The sequence below is a fragment of the Portunus trituberculatus genome, chromosome 38, assembly GCF_017591435.1.
Source record: "Portunus trituberculatus isolate SZX2019 chromosome 38, ASM1759143v1, whole genome shotgun sequence".
NCBI classification, from domain to species: Eukaryota; Metazoa; Arthropoda; class Malacostraca; order Decapoda; family Portunidae; genus Portunus; species Portunus trituberculatus.
In genome coordinates, this window is record NC_059292.1 from 2,679,499 (window position 1) to 2,698,454 (window position 18,956).

The window sequence follows — 18,956 nt, forward strand, 5'->3', positions numbered from 1 at the left end:
TAAAGGGTGGGGGAGAGAACGCTGCCTTGGGGGACGCCACTCTGGAGTTCGAACGCTGGCCCGCGGTGGGAGCCCACTTTTATCCTAGCCGTCCTATCCTCCAAGAAGTCGCAAAGCAGTCTGGTAACTGGTCCTGGAAGACCCAGTTGTAGCACCTTGTATTTCAAGCCAAGATGCCACACTTTGTCAAACGCCTTGCTGACATCACGGAGGACGAGATGGCATCGGTAGCGGGAAGCTTGGTGTATAGCCAGCGTTTCCGTGGCTATGGCGATGGCGTGGGTTGTCCCTCTCCCTCTCTTGAAGCCAAACTGCCCGGGGTGGTACAGTCCGTGTCCTTCCAGGTGGTCTCTAAGTCTGCTCGTAATAATCCTCTCGAACATTTTCCCCGGGACTTCCAAAAGGGAGATGGGTCTGTAGCTGTCGGGCCGGGTGGGTACCTTTCCAGGTTTAACCACCAGCCGCATCTCCGCTTCTTTCCATCCGTCGGGGAAGTAGCCAGCCGACAGGGAGGCGTTGAAGATCTCCCTAAGCCTATCCTTGGCTCTGTCTGGGAGGTTTGAGAGGATTGTTTTGTTGATCCCACTCTTGCCAGGGCAGGTGACCTTGGTGGACCGGATGGCCCGGGCCAGCTCCAGAGATGAGATCCGACAGTTGAGCGGAGAGTCACCCCGCAGTCTTGCCAGATCTGCCGCTGCATATGGGTGAGTGTCTTCAATGCGGCGTCTGAGGTGATTCATCACTTCGTGTTCATCGTCTGAGTCTTGTTCGTTCTCCTCCTGGAACACACGCTCCCAATTGGAGGTGTGCAGGCGAACTTTGTCAGCGTCTGAATGGTGTCTATGTCCTTGGTCGTCAATCAGGTATGTGTCTGGTCCAGCTGTGCGTCCTGAGAGATGTTTGACCTTTTTCCAGAAGACTCTGGGGTTTTTGTGGCTTGCAGAAAGACTGGCAATCCTTTTCCCCCAGTGATCTCTAGATTCTTGTCTTCTTCTGTCAGTCAATGCCTGTCTCAACTGTATATACCTACGGTAATTGTCATATGTCCATCCAGTCCGTGAAGCCTGTTCCCGTAATGCGTTAAACTGAATTCTAGCTAATTGTGTTTGCCTAGATGGTCGTGGCTGTGGGTCTATTCTGTATGTTGTCTTTGGGATATGTCGGTCGGCTGCTGTCGTGACTATAGATGTCCATGTCTGTAGTGCATTGTCTATTTCCTCAAGTGAAGCTTGGGAAATGTTGTGCATATTTGTCATCTGGAGTCTGTCATCGTTTGTGAATTGTTCCCAGTCTGTCCTGTGGTATGCATAGGTCGGCTGAGAGGGAGTGAGTAAGGGGGATGAAGAAATGTCAAGTATTAAGGGAATATGGTCACTTGAAGTGAGAGGTCCTGGAGAGATAGTATAGTGGAGAAAGTTTAGGCGGTTAGTGAGAACGATATCAGGAGAGGAAGACGAGAGAGGTCCAAAGTATGTGGGGAAGTCAGGTCCAATGTGTTTAGCAGTTTGATATCTCAGATAATTGTCTATCAAGTCCCGTCCTACTTGGTTGGTGGTCGCTGTCCCTAGTGTCGGGTGTCTGGCGTTGAGGTCCCCAGCTAAGAAAACCGGGGATTGCCTCCTAAATAGTCGTAAAAAGTCCGGGTGTGGAAGGAATGGTCTTCGTGGAGGGAGGTAAGCGGTGGCTATCGTGAGGGGACCGTCTGGAGACTCTATTACTATGGCAAGAGTCTCTGATAGGAAATCGTCTTCAATTTTATGTTTTATATTCTTCCTAACTGCGATAGCCACCCCGTCCATCTGCTCGTTACTGTAATTCTGTTGATAAACTCGAAAGCCTGGAATTTTTAGTCTTGCGTCGTTCCTTAATCCATGACTGTTAAGAAGCACAATGTCTGGGTCAAACTGTCTATATGTATTGGTTAAGTCAAACTTACGTGTGTCCCAAGTCAAGACGTTGTGTTGAATCACCCTGAGACGCCGCATCATTTCCTGCTGCTCCGTGTTCTTCTTGCAGGTGGGTTGTTTAGGAGGTGTGCGGGGAGAGGGCCATTGGTGACTGAGGCGAAGAGCTGGGGTTCCACAGATTTGCAGAGCTGGTCAAAGGGTCCATCTTGCTTACTCAGCCACCTGATGACGTCTACAGTGTCACCCACCTCTCCATCGTGGCCAACTTTGTAGCGACCTTCCTTGATGCCTTTATAGAGCTTCGATCCAGTGATGGGGGAAGGCCAGGTATCCTCATCCGATTTCACTACAGAGACGGCCACACGTTCCGACTCCTCTTGTCGATAGGTTGGCTGGACGTTTTCAACATCGACATCCTCGTCCTCTTCTTCCTCATCGTCTGAGGAGGCACAGTTACCCTCCTCAGAGTCAGGCTTCCTTGAGGCGTGAGACGTCTTGCTTGTTGCAGTGTTTCTGTTGAGAGGGGTCGGCACGTCCCCGCGATGCTTCGAATTATGTCTGAAGATGGCACGTTCAGGGGCAATTTTACATCTGGCAGGCCATTCATGGCAAGGCCCTCCGAGAGGGTCTTTTGGAAGGACCCCGGAGCTGCAGCTTCCTCCATATGTGCGTGGAGTACACACAGAATGCCCTTCAGGCTGATGTTTGTCATATCACTTCCTTGAGGCGGGGGAGTGGCTGAGGAGGCGGCTTGTGCATATGAGGCTGGTTTGGATTTGGCAGTTCTTATCTTCTCCGTCTTTTCTCTCAGAGCCTTCTTCCTAACAGGACATCTCATGGCCCGAGCACTGTGGTTGAGCCCACAGTGTAGGCATTTCTTCTCCGTGGCCCTGCAATCGCGGTAAGTGTGCCCCTCACTGCCACATTCGGAACACACTTGGTAGGAAGGGGGCTTGTTGCAGAGCCTGGTGTCATGTTCCTCTACAGCATAGCACTTGTTGCATGTTACTAGAGGAACATAAATTTCTTCTTCTATTTGTGAAGGGGCTACAAACAAACAGAACATGAGTAGTCCATGTTCTTTGGCTTTTTGTGCCATTTCGCTGGTGGAAAAAGTGATTTTCATAGTCTTGGATCTGGGGAATTTGTATATTTCCACCACCTTTGCCCATGTCTGTCTGCTTTCCAGGTCAGTCTTGACCTCATCTGGTGAGTTCTCATATACGAGCTCATCTAGTCTCAGGCACACTACTGTGCGTAAGGACCTGAGCTCAGGAGGCATGACAGCCGTGAATTCGTTGTCAGTTAGTTTCTGGAGCATTCTTGGACTGAAGATGGTGTCTGCATCTTTGTCTGACGCTGTTAATACAATAACAGCATCCCATGATGATATGAGATTGGTGGGTAGCACTGTAGGGCTAAGGATGGCCAGGAGCTGGCGCCTTGTGGCCGGTTCCTTGGGGCGGGGATGTTTTATTTTTACTCTCCCCATAATGTCACTGTAATGTCACTGCAACTGTAGGGCTTCCAACAGAGGTCCAGGCGCTGTCACTGAGGACACTGGGAGGGTGTATGTCACTGTAGGAAGTATTGCAGGGCTGCACTGGATAAATCCTGGGCACTGGGAGAAACGTGGAGAAAACCTGGGGTGTTGTGTTGCACCCGACTTGCAGAGTGCCATTTATGTAAGCAATCCTGCTCAGGATCGCGAGTCGCCGCGAGAGCCAGCCTCCCGGTTGGGCGTTACGTGTTACGCGCTGATCCGATCTTCCTTTTATATAGAGGAAACGAGCCCGCCGAAGAACAGATCAGACAGACAGACACACAACAGAGAACAGAGAACAGCAGACACTGGCAGCCATAGAAGCAACAACTACCTCTGCAGACAACAGCTCGCCGATTCGCTCGCCGCTGAGCTGCTCTGTCTGCCGACTGCGCCTTCGTCACACACCTCCCTGCTAGTTGTCACTGGCTGAAGGGCTGTGGCTCCTGGCTAGTGTGGGTGTGCAACGCGCAAGTGAGGGAGCTGCCTGGACCACTGAACTGTCCCTGGATTACGGCTGACTACCACTGGCCGCATCTGCACAAGTGTACCGGGAATCTCCTCTTGGCTGAGATTCCGCCCTTGTGCAGAGACTTTTTTCTCTGACTGTATTTCCTTTCGGCCTTAGCGTCCCCCGGTATGGTGAAGGCTTGCCAAGGGGGCCCCTTAGAGGGCTGCCTTAAGCCCACCGGTAGGGTCGGCCAAAAACTCGGTTAGGAGTAGGCGCGAGACAAGTTGGCTACGACAGTTTTTAGCAATTGGGCCAATATATTGTCTTGCATAGGTAGGCTTCTTCTGTTACTCTATATTAGCTGGGTCGTATGTCGGGCTTCGGCCCCCTTATAGGAATTTTGTGTTTTGTTTAATCTACCACATAATACCAATGCCACCATGGCCAGGGTGAGGATCAAACACCCTGACCCGAACAACAGCGTCAAGCTTAAGTTACTGAAGATTCTATCTGAACACCTCATCTATGCCACAAAGGTTATCCCAACGCCTGATTCGTATATTACACTTACCCGATCGGATGATGAGATAGACAAAATTTTCCAGACAACATGTTCTGCAGCCCTAAAAGAAGAAGGTTTCGACCCCATTATGCCACCAGAACTCCGGGCAAAAAGAACAATCATCCTCTTTAACGTTGACGACTACATTTTATCACACCCTGAAGCTGAAATAAAAGAAGAAATGTTAAACAACAACAATTGGCTGATTGGCGGCATTGAAAGTGTCTTCAAAATCCCCAAAACCAAAATAATTAAAATATGTTTAAAAGAAACAGCCACAGCAAAAATGGCCACAGATAGAGGAATGCTCGCTTTCCATATGAGCATTCCTTCACACAATATCAAAATAGATGACTTTTTTCCAATCCTCACCTGTATGAGGTGCTACTCTCTTGAGGAACACACCACCAATAACTGCCCTTTACCAAAAGACCACACGGTGTGCTCTGAATGCAGTAGCTCGGAACACACCTGGAAAAACTGTAATTCAGATGAAAAGAAGTGTCTCAACTGCTCTGGACCACACAGAACTTTGGCAAACAAATGCCCAAAAAGAAAAGAAATAAAAGAAAACAAAAGAAAACAAAAGAAAAACACAAGCACTTACAGCCAGGCATTGAAGAATAACCCAAACAACAATACATTAAATATGCCAGCTGACATGCTCAAAAAAGACACAGCCTCAACAATACTAACTTGCATAATACACTCTCATATCATCAACATGGCCAACCCGGGCACATACAACACTGAATTAAATAAGGTTTTCAAACTTAACAATATCCCACAAATAATTCTGCCAGACAACCCACCATCAAAAAAAATTCTAAGCTTGGCAGCATCATCTCCTACACAAACAACACTTGACCACCCCGTAGAAAATGAATATAATGAAGAGGAAGAAGAGATGGAAGAGATAGATGTGGAGGAGGAAAAAGAACAGGAACAAGAAAAACCAGTAAAAATTAGCGGGAAAGGCATTGGGTTGCAAATAATAACAAAAAAGAGCAACGGATGGCCGAAAAGAACACTTTACCATAAACAAATAATAGAAGGTATAGAGGAAGGAAAATACAAATACATATTCACATCAACAGCCTATGAAGAAGAGGAAATATTCGACCTACTAAAGAACAATGATATAGACTTACACGACGTATGGGCAATAGAAGATGACGCACGTTTCAGGAAAATAAGAAATGGGCTCTACCAAGAAAAAACACCACCAACCAAAGGAAGAAAACTACATAAAAGACAGAACTCCCTCTAAATTAAATACACAACCTAATTTACTCATTCATCCCCACTCATATAAGCACACATCCTAAAAACATCAAATATGGACAACACCGACAGCATACTAATACTACAACACAACGTAAGACACTGGGACACAAACAAACTAACACTAACCAATATATACAAAGAAATAAGCCCTGACGTGATACTAATAAATAGTCATGGTTTAAAAATCACGAAAGCATCAAAATACAAAATTATATAACTTACCTTATAAATTCCAGCGGAGAAGCAAACGACGGCTCGGCAATTCTAGTAAAGGAACACCTGAAACACAGAGTTAAAGAAAATTACGATACCGATGTAATACTAACCACAATTGAAACAACAACAGGCCCAATAAACATAGCAACCACCTATCTACCTCCAAGAAGACCTTTCCTACCTATCACAGATTTTCACAATATAGCATCAGAAACATTTCCAACATATATAATAGGAGATTTAAATGCTCACCACCCAACAATCGATAAGAAAAAAAGCAACAGTGTCGGCAGATCTATAAAAATGCTCATTGATTATAATAAACTCACACATTTAGGTCCAGATTTCCCAACATTCTTAACTCATAACGCAACATCATCACCAGACATAATACTTGCCAATAACAAAACATACCATAACATCAACATAACACAAGGACCAACAACGCCATCAGATCACCTACCAATACTAATAAATATAACATCCCACCCCATACGAACACCAACACCACCCACATATATGATGAAAAAAACTAATTGGGATGAATTCAAGAATAAAGCAATAAATACAACAAAAGACATTAACACCAACCCATACATGTCACAACACACACTAGACACATCAATAAAACAGTTGCTAGATGGAATAACAACAGCAATGCAACAAAATATACCATTATCCACACACAAAACTCTGGTTAAACCAATATATAATAAAAAAGTCAAAGAATTACAATGGTGGGCAAAACAATTGCTAAATAACAGCCTCAGAAATGGCTGGACCTATACAACATACACCGCCTACAAAACCATAAAACAAAATATAATAAAAGAATGCAAAGAACAAAATAAAAGTAACTGGGAAAACAAAATAAAAACACTAAATAAACTGTATGCAGACCCACAAAAATTCTGGCAGAATATAAAAATACTAAAAGGCAACCAAACCAATACTAATTCACATCTAGTAGTAAACAATAAGAAAATACACAAAATTGAAAAAAAGGAAGAAATATTTAGAGATATCTGGAGCAATGTTTTTAGAATAAACCCCATGGAAAACCTACAATATGATGCAGACACGGAACTCAGAGTTAATAACTACCTAGAAGATAACAAAGTCCAAACACTACCTAATATACAAGGAAACCCAAACAATTTATCCAATGACACTTACTACACAACACCGATCACAACACAAGAAATAAAACAAACAATAAAACAATTAAAAAACAACACACCTGGGGAAACAAAAATAAATAAAGTAATATTACAAAACTTACCAGACAACGTGCTCGAAATACTCACAAAACTATTCAACATCGCTCTCTCAATGGGATACTTTCCACAACCATTCAAACACGCCAGAATCATACTCATCCCAAAACAGAACAAACCATCAACTGATCCAATTAACTATCGCCCAATCTCACTTCTGGAAGTACCCGGAAAAATCTTCGAAAGAATAATTAACAAAAGAACAAGAACTTTCCTAGACGCCAATAAAATCCTACCAGACTCCCAACATGGTTTCAGATCAGGAAGATCAACTGACACAGCAATAGCAACAACAATAGAAGTAATCTCAAAAGCAATTTCAGCCAATAAACTCTGTTGTATTGCACTAAGGGACGTATCAAAAGCCTTTGATAAAGTTTGGCAAAACGGATTAAAGTTCAAATTAAGTCAATTAAAACTACCCAACATCCTTCACAAAATTCTATGCAGCTTTCTAGACAATCGCTCTGCCTCAATATCAATAAAAAACTACACAGGACCATCATTCCAACTTCACAGTGGGGTACCTCAAGGCAGTAGCATCTCACCCACACTCTATACCATCTACACCCACGACATTCCATTACCACTCACAGAAAGCATAAATATACAATACGCAGATGATATCACACAAATAATCACATACGCAGGCAAATAAAAAAAAATGTTAGCAAAAATAACAGAAAGAGAAATAAAAAACATTAACAATTACGAGAGAAAATGGAAGATCAAAACAAATACACAAAATTTACACTACTACCCATAACGTTGAAAAAAACTGAACCAGTAAACATAGAGGGGCAACACATACAGTACGCAAAGGAAGCAAAAATATTGGGCCTAAAACTGGGAGTAAACGGATACACAAAACATGTAAAAGATATCACAAACAAAGCACAAGTAGCCTTAAACACTATCAAGAGATTCCAGTTCTTAAATACAAACATAAAATTACATCTTGTAAAAGCATGTGTACTACCAATATTAACCTACCCGGCTTACGCTCTGAACGCTCTATCAAACTCACAAATACTAAAACTACAAAGAAAACAAAATGAAGCACTTCGGTTTGCTTATAATGAAAAACATCCATTCACCAAAAACACAGAAGAACTACATAAACTTGCACAATTGGATCCGATTAACATAACAGTACACACAAGAGGAAATTATATAAAACACAAAATGATATACACTTTAAAAGACACAACATATCATATAACAATAAACGAACATGAACAAGGACAAGAACATAGTTGGTTTAGGAAACCTATTAACAAAATATCAAAGCTACCACCCAGACCACTGTACACAGGATAAAAATACTATAAATACAAATAAATATATAAATATACACATATATTCAAAATAAAACAAATAAATAATAAACAAATAACAAAAATAATAAGCAATTTAACCAGTGCATAAATAAATAAACAATTAAAATAAATAAATTAAAAAAAAAATAATAAAAATGAATAAAAAAAAAAATTACCAATGTAACAAATAAACCACTCTATATGACGGCTATTCCGTCATCTTTCAAACTTCCACTTCCTTCATACTCTCAACCATACTTTATCTTCTACTCTCTATTCTTCTTTTCTTCTCTTGAGTCTATCAACACACCGATCCGATCCGATCCGAAGAACAGATAACGCACAACACACCGACTCGCTCCCGCAGCTGACGGAGTGTTACTTGCTAATAATACCACTACTACTTGTTAATCCCACCTACTACCACTACTCGCCATGTCCGGACGCGGCAAAGGAGGAAAGGTGAAGGGAAAGTCAAAGTCCCGTTCCAGCCGTGCTGGACTCCAGTTCCCGGTCGGCAGGATTCATCGCCTCCTGAGGAAGGGCAACTACGCCGAGCGAGTGGGGGCTGGCGCCCCCGTGTACCTTGCAGCGGTCATGGAGTACCTGGCCGCCGAAGTCCTCGAGCTTGCCGGCAACGCCGCCCGCGACAACAAGAAGACTCGCATCATCCCACGTCACCTGCAGCTGGCCATCCGGAACGACGAGGAACTTAACAAGCTCCTCTCCGGGGTCACCATTGCACAGGGTGGCGTGCTGCCAAACATTCAGGCTGTGCTCCTTCCCAAGAAGACCGAGAAGAAGTAAATCCCTCTCCTCCTCAATATCATCACCAACAAGTATATATATCCGGCTCCTCTTCGGAGCCACACATTGACACATCTAGAGAATTGAATAGACTATAGTGTTAACAATGATATTAATAATAATGATGGTATATATTTTTTTTTGATAATGAATGATAGAAATGCTAATGGTAGAATTTTTTTTCTCTTTATATTTTTGTTCCGGCCTGCAGCGCTGCAAAAAAAAAAAAAAAAAAAAAAAAAAAAAACCTTGCGCTGAGCAAATTATGGGATTAGAGCCCGTGTGTCAATGAGGACCTTGCTTCCCGCACACGCCCCTCTGTCTTGCTCTCTTGCTTCCCTCCTGGCTGGTAGGTAGCTAGCGGGACAGGGATCAATTAACGCGGTCGGTCACTTTGACCTGTGATCTCACTCGGCAGTCATCCAAGAGATGCGGATTAAACGTTGTCAAGTATTGCTGTGTTTGCAAAAAAAAAAAAACAAACAATGCGAAATATGTTCAAAGATAAACAAGAAGCTTACTCCAACTTGCCTTTTTTTTTTTTTTTTTTTTCTTTTCTTTTTCTTTTAGAGCATCACAATGTATATAATACAACACCGTTCAATTACCAAGTATTAAGTACCTACCTGACTTAAGGTGCGTATTGGTGCGTGCAAGTGTCCCCCCTCTCTTGCTTCCCTCCTGGCTGGTAGGTGGTAGGTAGGGACAGGGAGGGAGTGAGTGGCCCATGGATTAACGCTTTCACTTTGACCTGTGATCTCACTCGGCGGTCATCCCCGAGAGGGGAGGGCGCGCGGATCAAACGATGTCAAGTATTGCTGTGTTTGTTTGCAAAAACAATGCAAAATATATTTAAAGATAAACAGAAACTCTCCAACTTTTTTTTTTTTTTTTTGTTCTTTAAGGTGCGTATTGGTACGTACAAGTGTGACAGCGCTGCAGGCCGGAAAATTCCCGGCAGGAAAAAAAAAAAAAAAAAAAAAACCTAAAAGATCTCCATACAAGTAAGCGGTCAGACCATAGTGGATAAGGTGGTGGACGTGGGATCGGGCAGACAGACAGACGTTCACGCGTCGGCTCGAAAGAATCACACCACACACCGTTTTGAAGGTATGTCAGTCGGCGAGGGGGATTTAATGAAAGGTACCTACCTACCTACATGTCACCGCGGTACCCAGGTTCTATCTAGGTGGCTACACCAAAGATGATGATGATGATGATGCGCTTCGGTGTTGATATGGACCCTCCCTCCTTGTATGGGTACCACTATAAAGAAATAAAATTGCCTGCGCCACTAATGGGCGGAAGCTTAACAAACAAACAAACAAACAAACAAACAGCACCTGTAGCAGCGGTTGGTGTCTGACCTCACATCACTTAGTTGATAATTCTTTCTCTTTCATTTGATTTACCTTTGAGTGATAAAACAAAGAGGAAAACAAATAGAAAGAAGGGAAAAGAAAAAAGAAAGAAAAGAAAAAAAAAAAAAAAAAAAACACACACACAAATTGTAATAATGACGTAAAGAGTAGGGACAACACTTTTACTTGGAACAACCATAGTCCTAGTAGTGTTAGTCTATAACTTTTTCCTTCTCTTCATTTGTGTGGACCTATAAAAGGTCCGGGATATGTTGACTCTTTTCTTATGGTGTTTTGCAGTTGCTGTTGTTGACACCAAATTCGAGACACCAGATTTAACCGCCAAATCCGTAGAGGGTACGTCCCTGACGCTTGAGGGCGTAGACGACGTCCATGGCAGTGACGGTCTTGCGCTTGGCGTGCTCGGTGTAGGTGACGGCATCCCTGATGACGTTCTCGAGGAACACCTTTAGCACCCCACGAGTCTCCTCGTAGATGAGACCGGAGATGCGCTTGACGCCGCCTCGGCGAGCCAACCGACGGATAGCGGGCTTGGTGATGCCCTGGATGTTGTCACGCAAAACCTTACGGTGACGCTTGGCTCCTCCCTTTCCAAGTCCCTTGCCTCCTTGCCGCGGCCAGTCATGGTGACAGATGATGAGGCGCTGCTGCGAGTAGTAGTAGTAGTAGTGATACGACGTCTCGCTCACGAGTGTGACTCGCATTTTCGGTAAGGAAAGCCAGTCACTTGAGATGGTTAAAGGGGGACTCCATGGAGGCGCTGGTGTATAGTCCGGGTGGGGGCTGTCTTGCCCTTTATCTCTGATGGTGTCTGCAACTCCACATGATGTCACAGCTGCTGCTGAGTGGCCCATGTGTGACGGAAGAGGTGAGGTCTTGTCCGAGAGTGGAGAAGACCTTTCCTGGAGCGATGTAGGGACGTGCAGAAGCAGATTTTGCCGATGAGGGTGGCAGAAAGCTGGGGGATTCGGTGCTTGATTGCCACCAGCTGGGCTTCCATCCGCAGATTGAGAACTTTGGTCCAGCGTGGGGCAGACAGAATGAAAGAGCCTGATTCTGTGCCTTATCGAGTGTTTCAATGAGGGCTGGGGAAGCTGCTGTGAGACAGGGGGCAGAGTAGTCCACCAACGACCTTATGGCGTGTGTAAAAACGAGCGCTTCAGGAAGCTGGCTCCACAGGCATTACTGGCGATGGCCTTCAGGATGTTGGTTCTGGAGAGCATCCTGTCTTTGAGTGTTTACCTGTTTTCGGAGGGTGAGGTGCCTGTCTATAAGCCGAGGTATTGGTGGCTCTCGAAAATGCGCGATTCCAGTGGTAAGAGGGGCATCAGGGATTGCTCCTGAATGCCATGGCCTTTGATTTGTTTAAGTTGAGCTTGAGACCAAGCTCACGACAATTGCCATCGAGAAGAGTAAGGCAGCGCTGGCTCTGTGAACGATGATTGGGACCGGTGCAGATGAGGGTGATGTCGTCAGCATAGGTAATTATCTTGCAGTCTCTGGGTAGGGGAAGGTGTAAAAGATACAAGAGTGTTGAAAAGGTAAGGGCTTATCACGCTTTGTGGAGTCCCGTGTTCATGAAGGTGCAGGGTGGACGTTTTGCCTTGAAAACGGACTGAGGCTTTTCTGTCGGAGAGATAGTCTTGGATCCAGCGCAGTAGGTGGTTAACATTTGCCGCTAGGAGAGCAAGGATAACGGACTCGTCTGCCAGTTCAAATGCCTTCTCAAGGTCGAGAAAGACATGTGCTTTTTGTCCAGTCGCGGCCAGGAGAGTCGCAAGACATTCTGCGGTGCCCGTGCCTTTGGTGTAGGCATGAACTGCAGGATGGAGTGGCCCTGTGGTCCACTGTAGGCGGTGCAGGACCATCCTTTCCATGGTCTTGGACACACAGGACAGAAGGGAGATGGGGCGGTAGGCGCCAGCTTCTTTTGGTTTCGGGATGGGGATGATGGTAGCTTCTTTCCAGGTAGAGGGAAGCTTCCCTTCCTGGAGTGAGGCATTGAAGAGTGTCAGCAAAGCCCGGTGACCATCGGAACCTGCGTGGCGGACCATGGAATGAGTAATTCCGTCCGCACCCGGGGATGTGTCTCCTCCTGTCTTGAGAGCATTCTGGAGCTCTTGTCGTGTGAATGGTGTGTCTGTGGGTGCGTCTTCTGTGCAGGCTGCGTTGATGGTGAGTAGTCGCCTGGGGTGGAGGTTCTGTAGCTTTTCTCTTGTTTCAGCAGGAAGATTGGTGGACTTGGTGCGGCTGGCGAACTTTTCAGCAAGGCGCTCTGCCTCGGCCTGCGGATCAGGGTGGGAAGGCGGTGGAGGTGGACCCTGATTGCGAATAGAGCGCAGCTTTTTCCACATTGTCCCCAAGGACGAGTGAGAATCAAGGGATTGGCACCACTCCATCCATTTTTCATCCCTTACTTCGGCTTTGACCTCTAAGGCATGGCTGACAACGGAGGCAAGAAGGTTCCTATTCTCTGATGTGGGGTTGCGTCTGAATAGTTTCCGAGTGGCATTGAGTCTGGCATTCATTTCCTTGACTCTTTCGTCTCGAAACCAGTAATCCTTGAAGGTTTTCGAGGGTCTTTTGGTTGTAGGATGGCTCCTTTGCGGCAGCACGGAAGGCAGCTGTGACAGCCTCCTCGTGTTGGTTGATGTCTGATGGTGGCTGGATCCGAAGACTGGGGTTGTTGCTGAGATGCGAGGCGAAAAGCAGCCAGTCTGCTTTTTTGGTGTTCCATCTGATTGGAGGCAGCGGCGGTGGCGGAAGCTTGTCGAGTCCTATGTCACACAAGATGGCAAAATGATCACTTACCAGGGTGGGATGAAAGCCCCATGAGCAGACTTGCCGGATTGTGGAAGAGATGAAAGAGAGATCGAGTACTCCTCCCCTCATGTGTGTGGCCGTGTGTTGTTGAGGAGCTCAACACCTGGGGTCTCGCTCAATGTGACAGCGATGTGGCGACCATCCCTGTTGGTGTTTAGTCTGGATCCTAGTATGGGGTGGTGTGCGTTGAAATCAGCCGATGTAGGTTGGTGTGATGGATGCCTGTTCCAAGACTTCCTCGAGGTTCAGTTGCTTGTCTGGTGATTTGTAGACGTTGTAGATCTGCAATGATGACTCCTGTAGGGTGAGGGAGACAGCCAAGACCTCGACTCCTTCTGCAGGACGCTGGGTCTTCAACGGACTGCAGTGAATTGTGTCTTTCACGAGAATGGCACATCCTGTGAGCGTCCTGGTATTCGGGGATGCTGTAGGTGTTGTATCTCCTGAGACGAAGCTGACGGTCTTCTGTGGTAAGTGTTTCCTGTGAAGGAAAACATCAACCAGGTCTGTTTTGGCTGTTCCTGGAGGAGGTGAAGCTTCAATTTGGCACCTTGATGTTCCATTGCAAGATGCGCAGCGGACGGGAACCGTGTTGCTCGAGGGGAGCGTGGTGGTTTTCTGTGTCTGGTAGCTGGGGTTGTCGTGGCTCGATGGCATCTTGTTGTTGTCGGTTGACACATCCATTGCCATTCCTGAGTCCTGGTCTTTGTTGCTGGTTGTGGAGGGCTTGATGGTGCTGCTGGTTGCTGGATTGTCGGTGCTGGAGAGGGTCAGGTTGGCGCTGGCGTTGGTGTGATGGTTGTTGTTGTGATGGACATTTTCCTTGGCGGGCGAGTGGGCGCAGGTTGTGCCTCGCGGTAATATATATATGGACTGGTGCCTTCCCGGTTGTAGTAGGGTAACAATATTTCCTGTTTTTCCCACTTGATCCAACATCGCTGGGTCATACGAACACGGTCTCCGTCTCGTCGTTGACCCTCGGACCACGCATCCGAGACGTACAACCGAGAGGCAAGCAAGAAAACGGCGTAAAACCAAATAATATCGAGTCGGAGGAGGTGCCAGATTTTCCAGCCAGCGGCATGCATGCAGCGAGCAACAAGCCAACCAGCCAGCCAGCCACCCAGGGAGGCAGACTGAGTCTGTGTCAGAATAATAATAATAATAATAATAATAATAATAATAATAATAATAAGAAGAAGAAGAAGAAGAAGAAGAAGAAGAAGAAGAAGAAGAAGAAGAATGAGAGAGACAGACAGACAGACAGACAGACAGACAGACAGACAGACTGACAGAGATTAATCCAATAGGGAAACGATATTAAACCAAGAAACACCTAGAAAGGACTTGATTCACAGGGTATACGGAGTATAGTAGGGCAAGCCAGGAAGAATTTAAAGGGGCCTAAAATCTCACATCGAGTGCCAACGACCACACCACGTTGAACACACCGCTTCTCGTCCGATCAGCGAAGTTAAGCAACGTTGGGTCCGGTTAGTACTTGGATGGGTGACCGCCTGGGAACACCAGATGTTGTTGGCATTCCATTATTTTTCATTTATCTATTTATTTATTTTTTTTTATTATTATTATTATTATTATTATAATAATAATAATAATAATAATAATAATAATAATAATAATAATAATAATAAGAATAAGAAGAAGAAGAAGAAGAAGAAGAAGGTTTGATTTGTCTATTCTTATATTGTTTTACCTGCTTATTTTATTCTTTGTTAATTCATCCATTTATTCTTGTACTACCTCGTGCCTGGATTACCAGACAAAACTGTGTATTCTAAACACACATGAATAGGAGAGGACTCGAACTGACATTTTTTTCTCTCCTATAGAGAAATTGCATCGAACCGCTAGCCTAGCTTGGTGCCGGGGGAAGGGGATAAGAATGACCACCTGCACGGACGTGTGCTGTGCTCTGTCGAGCTTGGATATTAACCATTGAAGTCTGAAGAAGAAAAAAAAAAAAAAAAAACCTAGAAAGTCACTGCAGCGGCTGTGGGAGGAGGAAAGACGCAAGCCGTCAGACTAACCGTGACACACGACACGCTAATAAATACGCACACTATAGTCTGACCATTTTTATGAAGATCACTTAGGCGTTGGCGTTTTTCCTGCCTGCGGCGCTGTCACACGTGTACCAATACGCGCCCCAAGTCAGGTACTTAATACTTTTTAACTGAATGGTGTTGTAGTACATATACATTGTGATGCTCTAAAGAGGCAAGTTAGAGGAATTTGTGTTTATTTTAAATAAATTTTGCATTGGTTTTGCAAACGCAACAACAATGCTTGACAACGTTTCCTCCGAGCGTTGTCACATCCTTCTGGGTGACCGAGTGAGGTCACAGGTCAAAGTGACCGTGTTAATCCATGGTGTGTGGGGAGCAAGGTTATCATTGACACATAGGCTCTAATCCCTTAATTTGCCCAGCAACGCCGCAGGCCGGGAAATTCCCAAAAATGGCAACGTCTAAGTGATCTTCACACTATAATAATCTGATTAACAATTTGTCTTGGCCATGTTGCAGTGGGTATTTGGTGAATGAAATGATCGATTGCTATCTTTACATCATCCATCCATCCTAATTTGACCTTAGAATCTAAAATGGTTGCTTTGCTGATGTCATTCAGGTATATTTGAGAAATCATATTCTTTGTATGTAAAATATAATGTTTTTTTTTTTTTGTGGATCGTAGTTGCTAAAGTGTGTCTGTGTATATATTAGGATTTTCATGCTATATGTTGGTGGCCCTTGCATTTGAAATAATTATATTGTGAAATTGTCAACTTTTTTTTTTTTTCGGTAGGGGCTAATGTATGCAATGTTTCTGCTAATTTATGGAAATTTTATGCAAATTAGCCAAATCAAATTGGGGGGGGGGGGTCGATAATGGGGGGGGGGACGCGCGAAAATCACTCCATTTTCTAATTTTGCGATTTATGCACATATCCGGTAAAATCATGTAAACGGGAAAAAAAAAAAAAAAAAAAAAAAAAAAAAAAATCGTCTAGAATTGTCGGTGGGATCCTTCTGTCCCTCTCTCTCTCTCTCTCTCTCTCTCTCTCTCTCTCTCTCTCTTGTGTGTGTGTGTGTGTGTACACTGTAATTCACTGTTTGATCTGCTGCAGTCTCTGACGAGACAGCCAGACGTTACCCTACGGAACGAGCTCAGAACTCATTATTTCCGATCTTCGGATAGGTCTGAGACCAGGCACACACCACACACCGGGACAACAAGGTCACAACTCCTCGATTTACATCCCGTACCTACTCACTGCTAGGTGAACAGGGGCTACACGTGAAAGGAGACACACCCAAATATCTCCACCCGGCCGGGGAATCGAACCCCGGTCCTCTGGCTTGTGAAGCCAGCGCTCTAACCCCTGAGCTACCGGGCCGTGTGTGTGTTTCACTGTTTGATCTGCTGCAGTCTCTGACGAGACAGCCAGACGTTACCCTACGGAACGAGCTCAGAGCTCATTATTTCCGATCTTCGGATAGGCCTGAGACCAGGCACACACCACACACCGGGACAACAAGGTCACAACTCCTCGATTTACATCCCGTACCTACTCACTGCTAGGTGAACAGGGGCTACACGTGAAAGGAGACACACCCAAATATCTCCACCCGGCCAGTGTGTGTGTGTGTGTGTGTGTGTGTGTGTGTGTGTGTGTGTGTGTGTGTGTGTGTGTGTGTGTGTGTAAGAGAGAGAGAGAGAGAGAGAGAGAGAGAGAGAGAGAGAGAGAGAGAGAGAGAGAGAGAGAGAGAGAGAGAGAGAGAGATTACATTCTCATATAAGGAAAGGATATAATGTAAATTTATCATAGATATATGTATGTACAGTACGTGGTTTATGAAGAATTGTTACGCGAAAACTTTTTTTTTATTTTCAATATTCATTTAGTTAGGAAAAAGGAGTGGTGAGTGACCTGACACGGCGAAATCCCTGAGACATCTCTGGCTCTCTCTCTCTCTCTCTCTCTCTCTCTCTCTCTCTCTCTCTCTCTCTCTCTCTGTCTCTCTGTGTGTGTGTGTGTGTGTGTGTGTGTGTGTGTGTGTGTGTGTGTGTGTGTGTGTGTGTGCGTGTGTGTGCGTTTAAAATTTTTATTTTATTTTGTGTGTGTGTTTTTGTGTGTGTGTTTTTAAGAAAATTTTTATTTTATTTTATTTTTGTTTTTCTTTCTCCTTCCTTCCTTTCTCTCTCCTCTCGCCTGCCTCAATTTCTTTGAGTTACCCATGACATGTTGTTATGGTTGTGTGTGTGTGTGTGTGTGTGTGTGTGTGTGTGTTTAAAATTTTGTCGATTTTATTTTTTGTTGTGTTTTTCTTACTCTCTTTCCTTCCTCTTTTCTCTCCCTCTCGCCTGCCTCAATCTTTGAGTTACCCATGACATGTTGTTATGGTTAGGAGGAGGGGAGTTTTCTGTGGTTGTCGAACACTCTTACGTCATTCCCGTCCAATCGTAAGGCAAGGTTGGGCCCCGGCAAACCGTATTTAAAGAAGTGCCAGCCTAAGCGCTCAACTCGCCCAACTGTTCGTTCCGAGCGGCAGTAACTTACTTACTCACCATGGCACGTACTAAGCAAACGGCCCGCAAGTCCACCGGTGGCAAGGCGCCCCGCAAGCAGCTTGCCACGAAGGCAGCTCGCAAATCTGCTCCTGCCACTGGAGGTGTCAAGAAGCCCCACCGTTACAGGCCAGGAACCGTGGCCCTCCGTGAGATCCGCCGTTATCAGAAGAGCACCGAACTGCTTATCAGGAAGCTGCCTTTCCAGCGCTTGGTGCGTGAAATTGCCCAGGATTTCAAGACTGACCTCCGCTTCCAGTCCTCCGCTGTCATGGCCCTCCAGGAAGCTTCCGAGGCTTATCTCGTGGGTCTCTTTGAAGACACTAACCTGTGCGCCATCCACGCCAAGCGTGTCACTATCATGCCCAAGGACATCCAGCTGGCTCGTCGAATCCGTGGCGAGCGTGCCTAATAAGTGTGTCATCCAAGGCAAGCAAGCAACAACAAACAATATCTAGGCCCTCTTCAGGGCCAAAGGTGCTTTATCTAAAGAGAATAATATTACATAGACCATGAATGGGTTGGCTTTGATCCGTATGGTCGAGCGATTTCCCTGATTAGAAGACTTTTTTTTTTTTTCTCTCTCTCTCTCTCTCTCTCTCTCTCTCTCTCTCTCTCTCTCTCTCTCTCTCTCTCTCTCTCTCTCTCTCTCTCTCTCTCTCTCTCTCTCTCTCTCTCTCTCTCTCTCTCTCTCTATCTTTTTTTCCCCTTTTTTTTTTTTTTTTTTTCTTCAACCTTCCTCTCTGTGTCTAGGATCCGATATTCCATGTGCATGTTTCTGATCAGTAG

The 18,956-nt window shown here is 45.2% G+C and overlaps 3 protein-coding genes and 1 non-coding gene across 4 annotated transcripts; 3 read left to right on the forward strand and 1 right to left on the reverse strand.

The window, feature by feature from the left end:
* The first annotated feature begins 8,997 nt into the window (after positions 1-8,997).
* LOC123514561 (histone H2A) lies at positions 8,998-9,369 on the forward strand. The gene has a single exon (XM_045272502.1). It carries the CDS (start codon positions 8,998-9,000, stop codon positions 9,367-9,369), a length of 372 nt encoding a protein of 123 aa, XP_045128437.1.
* A 1,653-nt stretch (positions 9,370-11,022) lies between these two features.
* On the reverse strand, positions 11,023-11,455 carry LOC123514563 (histone H4-like). Its single transcript, XM_045272503.1, has one exon. It carries the CDS (start codon positions 11,453-11,455, stop codon positions 11,066-11,068), a length of 390 nt encoding a protein of 129 aa, XP_045128438.1. The 3' UTR covers positions 11,023-11,065.
* A 3,542-nt stretch (positions 11,456-14,997) lies between these two features.
* Positions 14,998-15,116, forward strand: LOC123515242. The gene has a single exon (XR_006677841.1). It is a non-coding gene; the product is annotated as a 5S ribosomal RNA (ribosomal RNA).
* Positions 15,117-18,168: 3,052 nt separating this feature from the next.
* LOC123514564 (histone H3) lies at positions 18,169-18,579 on the forward strand. The gene has a single exon (XM_045272504.1). It carries the CDS (start codon positions 18,169-18,171, stop codon positions 18,577-18,579), a length of 411 nt encoding a protein of 136 aa, XP_045128439.1.
* Positions 18,580-18,956: the final 377 nt, after the last annotated feature.

What these genes read in the sequence shown, in the direction of transcription:
- LOC123514561 (XM_045272502.1), top strand. Translation starts at nt 8,998, where the DNA reads ATGTCCGGACGCGGCAAAGGAGGAAAGGTGAAGGGAAAGTCAAAGTCC.
- LOC123514563 (XM_045272503.1), bottom strand. Translation starts at nt 11,455, where the DNA reads ATGCGAGTCACACTCGTGAGCGAGACGTCGTATCACTACTACTACTAC.
- LOC123514564 (XM_045272504.1), top strand. Translation starts at nt 18,169, where the DNA reads ATGGCACGTACTAAGCAAACGGCCCGCAAGTCCACCGGTGGCAAGGCG.